This window comes from Plectrocnemia conspersa, unplaced genomic scaffold, assembly GCF_051122295.1.
Source record: "Plectrocnemia conspersa isolate PC_06_02 unplaced genomic scaffold, ASM5112229v1 ptg000006l, whole genome shotgun sequence".
NCBI lineage: Eukaryota > Metazoa > Arthropoda > Insecta > Trichoptera > Polycentropodidae > Plectrocnemia > Plectrocnemia conspersa.
The window spans coordinates 19,860,782-19,874,483 of NW_028277170.1; the positions used below are offsets into that span (position 1 = coordinate 19,860,782).

Consider the following 13,702-nt stretch of genomic DNA (forward strand, 5'->3'; position numbering starts at 1 on the left):
GCAGATAATGCATGTATTGAATGAAAAACTCACCTATCAATAAATGGCGTCGACGATAAATCTGAACTTGATACATAACTGTGGTAACCTTCCGATTGAGCATAAGACGATTGCTTCTGATGCTGGATGAGTGTCGGCTCGTCAAACTTCTTGGTGTACTCCTCAAGATCGGCTTGAGTGAGCGGCGTTATAGATTCTTTGTGATCTTTGAACGTCATTTTAGAAACATCCCTTTTGTTGTGGTCTCGTTCCGGTGGTGACGAACTGTTGTAATCACTACTGATACTACACTTTCTGTGGTCCATTGTTGGCATATATTGCATGGAATCAAACGGTTTCTTCTCACAGCGCTCAAGAACAGTTTTCAACTGAAATAATATATTATATATTATTAGGATTAATACAAAGCAAAAGTAACTAAAATGGATGATACTGGTGACTAAATTATTTTTCGAGAATTTCTAATTTATTTTTAATTAAAATTCGTACAAATTTAATTTAAAAAATTAAATTTGTTCGAATACTTTTAAACGTTTTACAACTGCTGCATAAGAAAAGGTGGGTCCGTACCAGATGTTTGAAAATATGCATGCTTATTATTAGAGACTGGAAGTATTTGGATTGCAAAAAATTGTTAAAGATTTTCCCAACTACTAAGAACAACATTTATAATTAGATAATTAGGTTTTCCCTTGAAGTCTTAATATGAACGTTAGATAACCGAGCGTTTCCACTATGACGACTACGGCACGATTTTATTGCTTTTGGTGTAGATTTTTAACTTCTGAGAAGAAATAATTGTTTTTTGCACTTTCATATTGGTTAAAATTCAGTTTATATTGTCGTAATATTGATATAAAAAGTCTTAATATGAATGCTAGATAACAAAGCGTTTTCACTGCGATGGCGACGGTAAGATTTTATTGCTTTTGGCGTGGATTCTAAACAGGACTTGAATTTGACCAGAAAAATGCATGGCATTTAATGAAGTACTATGAATATTAATGAAATAAAAATATTAAAAAAAATGACCAACTGTAGTCCCCCCAGCATGTAATTTTAACCCTTTCCGCTCGTAAGGTGCGTGAGACGCACCATCGCTTGGCTCTATATTACTCGTAAGGTGCGTCAGGCGCACCATTTCAATTAATGAAATATAACGTCGATTTTTGGGTATTTCCTGAGCATGTTTTGAATGGCGTTTTTGCAGTGTTGTAGACAAGAGTTTCAAGAAGCATATCTTATCAAAAAAATATCATTTTTACTTGAATCGAGCCGGAGAGAGCTAATATAAAAGTCGGGGTTTTTTTGATGACTAAATTTAAATGCAGATATGCCGTAGATTTCTCCGAAGGCAATGGTTGGCGATCGTCCTTTGGTAGACACGCTTCGGTGACGTTTTTATTGCCTATTGGGTTTTCGACAGAGTCTCGGGTATCCATAATATGTGTCTAAGTAAGACTATAGTGATTAATAACTTTGTTTTAATTACTTATTTTTTCATTTTTTTAAATTTTATTGTGAAATTTTTTTTTAAATTTTATTGTAAAAAAAACAGTGCTATCGCTGAATATAGTGATTGTAATGATAGTGATGGGGAGGATTTCATGTATGATTTTTCATCTTCCAATGATGATAGTAAAGAAAGTAACGTCAAAATTAGGCATGTTGCCTTGAATCGAAGATGGAATACAGGCAATTAAAATAATAACGAAAAAAACGATACCTCAAACAAAAATCGCACTACATCAGAAAATTGGAGAATAATAACTAGTAATGACAATGTACCTTAAAAATAGCAATATTTCTATTTTTAAGGTACAAGTGATAAATGTTCTGGGTCCCAAGTTCCCGCAAACTGTATACAACCTATTGATTATTTTCAATTGTTTTACACAGATGAGTTGGTATACTAATAGAACTTAGGGATTTACGAAAAATTACAAAATAATATTTTTCCATATTTGTTTCCTTAATTTATAATAAATCAACATCCCACATATTATTAAACGTAGTGCCCTTTTTTATGCATCACTTTTTTATTTTTGTATAAAAATATGCTATTTAAGCATTATTAGCTCGAATATATAAAATCGCAAACAAATATGTACCATAAAGCGACTGAAAAGCTAAAGTTTTGTCTATTTTTAATTAAGAAATATATAAAATAATATGACATTAACTGCAACGTTTCATTTGACCATCGATGGGATGTAGTTTAGATTTTAAAAATATATCTAACATCAGTTTATATAAACATAGATATACCTCGTGCAAGCGATGTAAGCTTTCTTCGTTCGTAGGTAGATACGTTTATCTAAAACTGAGCGGCACGTCTTTGTTATTTGTGTATATTTACTTATTTATGGTTAAAACATTTTTTTGGTCCCATAAATATTTTAAAATGGGTGGTCGCCCTATTGTGTTAATTTATTGTTATGGATTGTGAACCAATGGTACTTGAGAGTACCAAAAAAAATTAAAATGTAATTTAGAGAAATGTAAGTATTTGTTCTGATTTCTTCGTTTTTGGTATTAGTTTATTTATATGTATGCTCTACATATATAATTTTAATTTAAAAAAATAATTTAACCTTTTTCACTCTTCCCGAGCTGGCGACATATCTTGTACGAAAACGATTACGAGTGCAAAGGGTTAAATACTTTCAATAAACTTCTACTGCAGTGGTGCATCTGTGTCTAATTGCCTCCCGTCACTACTCGCCTATTAAAAAACTGTACCTGTTGAGGATACGATTGATTGTTTCTCTTCATAAACAGCCTAGTGTATCCGACGACTTGCTCTTTGGGATAGTTGGTGTGGTCCGTCCAAGACTTGGAGCGTTGAGAGCCACCGGTCGGCGGTGTTTTAATGGCTACTGGAACCTCGGCAGCCGCTGCTATCGGCCATGAAGGAAACTTTTCGTGACCTGGGCCATACAGCACATCTAAAATAAAGCACATATTGATTTATATTTGACAAAAGGTACTAAGCTGTAATAAATACTGTTACACAACGAATCGAGATTCATGAATACTAAAATCAAATGCCATTTAAAAGCTGCTTTTTTTGGGCTCACCAATCGCTTAGATCGGTTAAAATGAAATGCTAAAGCGATTAAAGCAAAATATAAGACAAATATGATATTATAGTATTTAGTAATATAGTAGAGTTTGTGAATAATAATGTACACAGAAGCAAAATATGGTAAAATCTTAATGATTCTAATCATAATCGGTGAAGCAGTGACTATTTTATTTTGCTGATAGTACAAAATCAATAAATGTTCGCTGGGTTGATTTGAATGATAGAAGAATCTAAAATATAGAATGGAAAATAACTTGTAGTACTGTAGGAGTATGTAATTTGTATGATATTTTAAATGTTTTCTTTTGTAACAGTATTCATAATATTAATATATGGTTTTGATTACATTTAAGAGAGGCGGCATCCCTGGTCGGAGGGTGATGTGAGTGTGAAGGGTGGCCAAAGGTGCCTCCGCCGGCTGACATGATGTCCGCCTAGGTTTTCTATCCTCATGCCCATTCCACGTACATCTGAAAATAAATAAAATAAATTATTAATTTGATGAATATACTACACATATACAAACATTGATTGAACGTGTATATATAACACGGGTTTCCAATCAACATACTCAATGATATAATCCAAGAAAAGGTGTTATTTAAAAAAATGCCATTTTAATTATGATGATGATAAAATATACATGTAATTGTCGTTGCAGAGTATTTTTAATACGTTGCAACGACACTACACATAATTAGTAAGATAGGTAGAAATTAGAATTTGAATTCACAATTACATGTTTTATATGATGGCAATAATTTATGTAATCAAAATACGGAAATGGACCATTTCGATCGATCTCCGGTTGAATTTTTTTCTATTCGCTTGGTTGGTAATTAGCCAAATAATGTGGGCCTCAAAAGTTATTGAATATACTTTTTTGTTAATTTTCATGTAGTCATATCGTTGGTGACTTATACTTGAAAGACCATATACATGTTCTTAAATTTCAAAATTAGTCATAATTTCGATCGATTATCACAGATTAGGTTTTCCTAGATAGTCCTAATCTCGAGAAGGAATATCGTTATTAATAATTTAAATGAAATTGAGCTGTATAATGCATAGTGACATCTATTGACTGTAAGGTGTATTAATAAAATACAATAAATAAAATAAATATCACTAATTAACAGACATTGATTTCAGTTTGGTGTCTCACTGCCTACTTAGTAGTTGTTGATTGTGTATACTCCATTGTCATGATGCATAGGGAGATTTACAATAAATGTTCATTCCGACTAAATTTTACATCATGCTGGTTTCTAGACAACATTTATACTTTGATAAAATACTTTTTAAAAGTTATAAAAAATATAAAAATTACATTTATTGGAGTTCATACATGAACAAAATATAAGATTTCTATGAAAATAATTGCTCTTTTTGATTATTGATGAATATTGATTTTTTTTGTAATGAAAATATTTTTTTATCGTGTTCATATTAATTTACTGTGATGTACATTGAGTGTACTACATGCATTTTTTTTATTTATTTTTATATTTAATCTTTTATTTTAACTTTACAGGCGTAAGCCCAATGCGTCAATCAGACATATGCATACTTACTAGTAAGTATTAACCACATTGACTTTTCAGTGTATGTATCAGTGACATCTATACAATTAATTATAAATTATTATGTGTATTATAATATATAATCAATTGATATGACTTTGAGAGCCTCTGAATTGATATAAAATAAATTCTACAATAGCCAAATAATATTATATATAAAAAATATGTAAGTGTTAAAATAAATTATTAAAACATACTAATATAAAAAATAGTAAAATAAATAAAACGTTGAGAGTCATACTATAAATTTACTATAAATGCTATATAAAATAATAATAATGATAAATAAATACGTAAAATTAATTTACTTCTTAGTGTATACTAACAAATTAGCTTACTACTCAGAGTTAAAGATGAAAATCAAGTAAATAATAGCATTATTAGCTATGATTTTAAAACAGATGGTAAAGCAGTAGAAACTGCTGCACAATAAAAGTTAAGCGTTAGTAATTCAATAGTTTTGGAGCAATAAAGCTTGGAAAATGGGTACCGCACGAGTTGAAAACACTCGCAAGTTTGTTATGCGCTTCTTTTACGCAATATAAACGGTCAAGAAATCGACAAAATAATAAAAAAAAACTGTAATATCTAATCAATCTATAAGTCCACGATATTTATCAACTTTAAACGTCTGGAATTATACATTAGAACATAAAAAACTTTTTATGGCAAAAAAGTGTAGAATGATGATGTCGGTCACGTCATTTAAATTATTTCATCGCTTGTTTTCTTGCCGATCATATTAAAAATGTGAAGCGGTTCGCAAGTTCCTTTAGTTTCTTATTTTTGGTATACATTGGACCCCTTTCTGGATGCTGGTCGCCGAAAGCATGCACGCGGAGATGCAATTAGATAACAGCCCCGAGCGGCATTCCACGTCCGGACGAACTTCTTGTGAGAAACGATGGTAGTTCTTGACCCAAACTTTCACCATCACACAAATACTGTGCGTCTATTTGCTTTCGACCGGGCGTAATCGTGTCCAAAAGTGGAACGGATCACAATTTCGGCTGAAAAGGCTTTTAGGTCGTGCGACGCCATAACTTTTTTATCTTCTCGAATTAAAGCTATAATTGCGCCACGGCACACGAAGGGTTAAATTAAATCAACAATTCATAATTAATTAGCTATCAATTTCATAAACAGATTCACGATGAGTTTCACTATAATCTGACATATTTCAACACTTTGTATGCGGGAGACGAGAATCGTCGCTTATGGTTATAAGCGCGAGACATATCTTTTAATGTCAACAAATATCGATCATTTTTATATTCTTTTGTTTGTTCGTTGAGTTGTGTAATTTATTTTATTCCCTTAACGTTTCAATATATTTTGAAATATTTTAATAAAAAAATAATTTTATTAAATTATTTTCATCTCACGTTTACCGCTTGATAAAAAATATTACTGACAATTTTGTTGCAGTCTAAATTTGTAGTTGTAGTTTCATAATCCATGCTTTTAAGTGGATACCTTCCATTCCGGAACATAAGAAGCGCCCTCAGGGCATATGGCTCTATGAATTCTCAGATGGAATAGAGCCATATGCCTCAGGGCATATGGCTCTATTCCATCTGACCAGTATAAATTTATTCGCCACTCTTCCTCAGTCCAAAATAGTCCAAAACTGGTCCATTTCATGTATGTTAGTAGGTATACAACTGCATTCACCGCCTTCCCGAAGCCACATATAATAAATGTTCACATTTCTTTATCAAATGTTTCAAAAATACTCACGGCTGTTTTACGCCTATAGCACCCGGTAAGAACCGGAACCGGGCACTCGCACGTTTTTAAAAGTACCGAATACTCTGTTATTCTTAACGTGTATCCAGTCATCTTAAATTTAAAATCTGATATTTGATTTCTTCATATTAAATATGCAAAATTTCACAAAACTTATTTAGAGAGCGGTGTATCGAAAAATGACAGGAAATCCCTATTTAATAGTCTGAATTTATGATACATTTCGATTCGGCATCCTCCGTTTAACAAAAAATAAAAATGCGAGTATTTGCAAAAAATACACACGGCATACTCGGGGGACGGTCGTACACAAAAAAATGACATTGTTATTATTTACCGTCAGTGATTTATGATCGTTAGTCTTGCTGGCTCGTTATCCATCAGTTGATGGTTAACACCGCTAACACGAGATGTGAACAGATTTTTTTTAAATACTTCAATGCAATTTTGATATTAACTACACAGAATAAATTATTTGTTTATAATATTTACTTTCGCAAATATAAAAAGAGCAAATTCTGCATGTACAATTAAGTGATCCATAAATAGAAGATTATAAAAATTTTATGATACTTTCAAGTCGACAATGGTCGGCGCTTCATAAAGTTTCTGTTAATCCTTTGACTAATGGACGGGTGAGCCGTTTCAAGTGTTTTTACGATAAGAAAATTCATATATTAAATCTGTCCAACGTTCACGGACAAAAGGCGAGACAATAGTGGATCTGAAATATTTTTTGCCATTTTTTTCTATCTTGATGAGCGATGGCGACGGCACGATTTTTTTGCTTTTGACGTGGATTTTTGACTTCTGAGTAGGGATAATTGTTTTTTGCGCTACCTGCGATTTAATGAAATACTATGAATAGTATTCTTTGTATTTGAAAAATTCTGAAGAGACAGACGCCACATGACTTTTATTATACTAGCGCGTTTTTGTTGTCTAGTAATATCGTATGAATAATAATTGCAACATCGCCAGCTGCTCGTGTGCGTGTTTGTATGTGTGTGGAGCTTTTGTCGAAAGCACGAGGATCTCGGCATAATGCCTATGACCGAAACAAGGTCGTAAAGATGGAAGTGGTCCAACCTGTTTTATAAAGGATTAATGCCCGATTGGTAATATGACTTCTATCTCAGTCTGATATTATGTTGTCGAATCGCATTTGCATCAGAGCTTCTCAATTAGCGCAATTACGCGTAACCGCGTAATAAATTAGTCATTTAGAAACTTATCATCCACAATATATACATATACTGTTGTCATTTTTTATCATTTACTTCGAGTGAAGTGTCTTTTCATTGATTAACAATGTCACTGAAGATATGATTGTTTCTCCCTTTTCAACGATGGTGGTTGAATCACTCGGTACGAAAGTTAAAAATCAATTAACAAGTATGTACTGACGTTAAAACAAATTGATAAAGTAAGTATCTCATAAAATTTTCTTGCACATAAAGTCATAGAGTCGTATTATGCTTTAACGACCAGTTACAGCCCATCATAAATATCATATATTTATCGTGAAATAAATATTTTAGAAGTCACAACAAGACGTACGCTTCGCTTAAGCCTCTTTTTTAAACTGTCAACAGTTGTGTAAAATGTTCGTTTATAGTTTAGAGTTCAAAAACTTAACATAGCGCGATTGCTAAATTTTCTTTGAATAATGGATGTCTGCAAATGATTGTGAAACAGTTTCAGGCCTTTCGAAAAATAAAATACATACAATATTGAAGTCGATAGTTAAATGAATTATATGTGCAATACATAAGTATATAAATATAACGCTAATATATTTAACAAATAGTATCATTTTTAATAGAAGGAACGCAATCACTTAATATTGAAAATAATGTTATTATATGATGTATACATTTTATATATATACTCAAAATCATGTGATAAAATAGCAATATCAAATAACGATACTCTTTGAAACATTTAATTTATTAACCGATCTTCATCTTGGTGATGTATGTTCAGAATTTAAATCAACCATTTTAACATTCAAGTGCAGGTTTACACCTAACTTAACCACTTTACTGCAGTTAATTCGTAGTTAGTTTCCAGACGATTCAGAAACTTGAAATTAATATTAATTTGATCATCAATTTTCATTAAATTTATATTGTTAATGACGACGTTTATAATAATGTCCATTATTTATAGAATTATAAAATGCAGTGATAATTTATGAAATGTAAATTATCGATCTTTTTTGCATCGTCGTCCATTAGCTTTCTTTTATCCAATACTTGCTTTATCTGCTTTAAACAAATCCGCGAAAAAAATTGTTCTTTAGTGAAACTAGAAAAGTCAGTTCTTCGGTAATTTTAAATTCGTTGTCAATTCCTCGAAATTGAACCATATCTGTAACATCAGTACTTTCATCCAAAGCTATTGAATAGGAAAGAATGTCTATAGAACATAATATTTCTGCTACGCTTTCAAAACATATTTAATAAATTCATCGTTAGTAAACGGATTTGCTTTGTTTAGAAATTAAATTTGTTAACACATAACTTGCCTTTACTAATGAGAAGTCATTTTTCGAAAAAGTTGTTGTTGAGGTGTAAGATTTTTATTTTTTGTATATGGCATATGCTTTGCAGTGAATTTAAATAATAAATAATAACTAAATAAAAAAAATGTGAATTTATTGTTAGTTAATTTATAAACTAGTTTTTTTTTTTTACAGAAAAATAGTTTGTATGGAAATTTAAACCATGAATATAAAATTACTCTATGTTAATGCGAGATTTTATACTTCACTAATTACTGTTACAAAATTAAGCGAAGATTGGATTAAGAACACAATAAGAAATTCAATAATAAAGCCCTTTGACAATTTTACGGTCTCTAAAGATGATTTTTATATACAAATTAATTGTTAATAAAATTGTAGTTAAAAGTATTATATATTACAAAAAAATTAAATAAAACGCTTCATAATAAATAAAATAATGTTTATAACTTATGTATATATTTTCTAGCGCGGCCCTTTTAAAAAGGATTGTTGTAAATAATAAATTTTATAAATAGATAGAAATAGACATAAAATAATTGTGAGATTTTTTACGAAAACTGAATTTTAACACTGATTTTTTCAATGCATTTCATTGATTGAAGAACTGACGTTACAAGCTAATACCGGGATTTTCAATACCGGTATTATAGAGATTCCGAGCCTCATGACAAAAATGGTATTTTATATATTTTTAACATCGTAGTATAATTTCTATGCTACAAATAAATATATAAATTAGCCACCGTTGCGACATATTTTCTGAAATCATATTTTATGCCAAATATTTTAATTAGGCATTAAAAAATATTAAAAATATCTACTCATTATATTTATCTGATAAAAAGTCGTGTTTTCTATGTTGCTCAGTGTTGCCATCTAGTGAATTTTCAGTGCAGGGCAAAATCAATAAACACTAGATTATCAAGCGTTTATATTAAGACTTTTTAAAACCATATTACGACTGAGAATATAATAAAGCATATCTAAACCAAATTTTGCACAATAGGAGAGCGCAAAAAACAATTATCACTTCTCAGAAGTTAAAAATCCACGCCAAAAGCAATAAAATCGTGTCGGCGCCGTCGCAGTGGGAACGCTCGTTACCGAGCGTTCCCACTGCGACGGCGCCGACACGATTTTATTGCTTTTGACGTGAATTTTTTACTTCTGAGAAGTGATAATCGTTTTTGCGCTCTCCTATTGATCAAAATTCAGTTTGAATATACTTTGATCAGTCCTCTTATATTAGAAGTACATATTAATATAGATAAGGAGAGCTATGATATTTTTAAAACATAGTGTAATATCGAAATGCAAAACTTATTCTTCTGCTAATTTTCCACTGAGAGATCGGACTTAGTTTGGATTTTGGACTTGACCTAATAAAAATTCTAAAACTATAATTAGTTTAAGAATTTTCATAAGGTTAGGTTTGGGTTTGAACAGCAAATTCGCAACTGACAAATTGAGTTTCATAGACATTTTAGAGCAACATATTTGTCAAATTACTGATAATACAATCTATAAAAACATTAAATTTATATAATTCTAAGGTGCTGCATATTTTTTATAAAAACAGATTTTTATTTTAATTATTGCACGTTTAATAATAATATTAGAATATATTAATAATATTTATTTTCGAAGGGTATATGTATTTATTTCTACTCTTTGTGTTAAAAGTAATATTATTTTAATTCATGTTATAAATGTTTAAGTAAATATTATGGAATACAAAATATATAAATACTGCAAAATATTATTTTACTTTCATATCCTACCACGATAACTCTACTTAGTTTAATCCCCTACAATAAGCATTATTTTAATTTCAGCTTTTGCTTTCAAGCCATGTAGGCATTGTCGTTTTTATTTCTATGCAATATTCAACATATAAAATGTACTAATTTGAAATAGAAAAAATACCGGTATTTTATTTCGTAATACCGAATTTCGATTTTTGCCAAAATACCGATATTAAAAAACGATTGTTAATGAAGCAATTCTAGATACATAAAACAAACGGATCACGTAAACGTGTTCTAAGAAATGTAAAATCATTTCTCGGGACTATAAAATGAGCTGAGAATCAAAATCGGTAGTTACAGGCTACATAGTTCCATTGTTATATTTTATGGCAATCGATTGTTGGCGAAGGGTTTCAGACGTCGTTCTATAGAATCATTTGCAAGTGAAAGGCTAGCCTTATGATGATTGGATTTTATTTTGCTGTATTGTATTCAAAATGCTTTAATTTGAATTTCGTATGTTACTTATTGATAGAAAGTTTCAGTTTACTATTGTTTAATTTCATCTTATTTAATCGGTTAATGTAGCGATTGTGTATCTGTCCCTTTACTACTTTTGTACTAAATTTCTATAAAATTCACTTTCTTTGACTTTAACAAGGATATCCCGAAACTACACTCCGTTAAAAAATAATATGATATGTATGACTATTCAGGAAGAAATGGTAAATGAATAATTACTGCTGAAATTTAAGATGACAAATTTGTTAAAATGGATCGTTTTTTTCGCTTTAAAAAAGCGCAGAACAAATTCATAACGGTATTTATTGATTTACAGCTGCGGCCAACTGAAAGTTTCATAGGCAATATTTCACGAATTCTATATTATTAAAATGCATTATTTCCTTAAAACTTGTTCTATTGTATTTTTTTATGATCAAGAGCATCTGTGGTAATCATTTGCAAGATATTTTAACTTGTAACCCAGCAAAAACACACTATTTACTGAGAAAATGAAAAAGAATCGCACTGAATGCGCAAAAGCTCATCGCCATTGGACCGTCGAAGATTGGAGAAGAGTGGCTTTCTCCGACGAATCTAAATTTAATATGTTTGGAGCAGAGGGTAAACGATTTTACGCCGTAGAAAAAGTGAAAGATTTCATCACTTATGCATTAATCGATTCAAGCACTCACTCTATGTGATGATCTGGGGGTGCATAACAGCTTATGGGTTGAGCTCTGTAAATTTCGTCCAGGGCACCATGAATGCAAAAATATATAATTTGGTTGTATAGAACGACTTTATTTCAACCCTTGAAGAACTGAACCCATTTTGCAAGACGATTCTGCGCCATACAATTAAACTCGTTCTGTGAGTCCTAGTTTTTACATTCAAACTTTCACTAAATGAATCTTCTATCTATGGATTACACAATTCAGAGTTAATGGGAGTCACATCATTAACATGGCTAGGAAACAGCCCCGACCTGAACCCAATTGAAAATTTATAGGCAGTCATAAAACAGCATATAAGAAAAAAACGATCAAAAAACTTAGCCGAGCTGAAAAACATATCATGGAAGTGTGGGAAGAGAAATTGATCTTAAAATAATTGAGAATCTGTTTTATCGATGCCAAACAGAATATAAAATTTATTAAAAATAAATGTGAAATTACGTCAAAATAATTTTGTTATGATGTTATAAAAAAGTTTTATTTACAAGCTTCTAATTTTTTAATGTTCTTGATATTGTTTTCTATGAATAGAACCAGAAAAAAGGGTCGCGCGCACGCGTTGAGTTGGAGGCTCGCCATTATGCACTTGCTTAACCATCACTGCGCTTAAGAATAGTAACACTTATTTTTAATATCATGTTTAAAAGTTCATGCTCCGATGATTTTTAAATTAAGTTTAATTTAAAAATCATCGGAGGCTTAATTTTTAATTTATTGGGAGCTGCTATAATGATATTTTCATGTCATTCTTGAGCGCTCAGAACTCTCCGGCGTTTCTCGCCCGTGGGCGGAAAAAGGCCGCCCTCGCCTCATTTTTGTCCCGTGATAACGACCCTGATAACGACCCACGCGCATCACGAACCTCGCCGCGACTATGTACGTGCAGAAGGATCGTAGAAGATCTCGTAGAGCCGGGGGAATGCAGCTGCAGAAGTTTCAAGTCTCGACGCTTGCATAATGCGCACGGATACGAGTTCTCGCCCTGACCGGACTCAAGGTCGCGAAATGTGTACAAGACTCTCGAGAACGAGAAACGTTTCTCGTCTCTCGTATAAATATATATAAATATATATTTTGTTCGCGCCGCATTCTTGGACACAAAAAAAAATATGACCGGCCAGTCGCCACGGCCCGAGGGCGTTTACCGCTCTACGCTGTGTGAAATGAGTCGCTGTTCCGGGCTTTTCCGGCTAAGCCTTCCGGTAGTATTCCTGCTTCGCTTTCCATCTCAACATTATGAGGCTTTCCAGCGTCTTTCATTCAGCTCCTCTCAGGTAGAAGTACCAGATTATAATATTAAAAGCCATTTTCAGTGAAGTCAAAATGCATTTTCACTAGTAGATACATATTTCAATTAGCGAAAATATAATTATATGCTGCTCTAAAATTTCTATGAAACGCAATTTAACAAATGCGAAACGACCATTTGCTGTTCAAACCCAAACCTAGCCTACACGAATTAATCAAATATTGACCTAATGAAAGTTCTACAACTAATTATAATTTTATAAAGTGCAAAATACAAACTAAGTTAACACTCTCAGGTGAAGTACAGACAGACGTCACATCTCGCATGTATTTAATATATTTTATGCTTTCAGGCATCGTGACGCATTTGGTTAACCTGTCACGTCACGATGGTTTTAATTTAAATAAATAAATTAATTATTAGGTATTTTGTCAAAGCAAGTGTCATAAAACCAGCTTTATAAAAAAAATAGTGTATTTAAATTGTACCTATAAATCAGGTTATCTTATATTTTTAG

The 13,702-nt window shown here is 31.5% G+C and overlaps 1 protein-coding gene across 2 annotated transcripts in view; it reads right to left on the minus strand.

Moving 5' to 3' along the window:
• Positions 1-13,702, minus strand: part of Shrm (shroom) — an 84,647-nt gene that overhangs the window by 4,830 nt on the left and 66,115 nt on the right. For both annotated transcript variants that reach the window (XM_088188459.1, XM_088188460.1), the window contains exons 3-5: positions 3,435-3,558; positions 2,743-2,948; positions 34-368 (exon numbers count right to left, since the gene is read on the minus strand). In XM_088188459.1, the coding sequence (XP_088044585.1) occupies positions 34-368; positions 2,743-2,948; positions 3,435-3,513 (620 nt within the window). In that variant the 5' untranslated portion in view covers positions 3,514-3,558. The remainder of the gene's footprint in view (positions 1-33; positions 369-2,742; positions 2,949-3,434; positions 3,559-13,702) is intronic.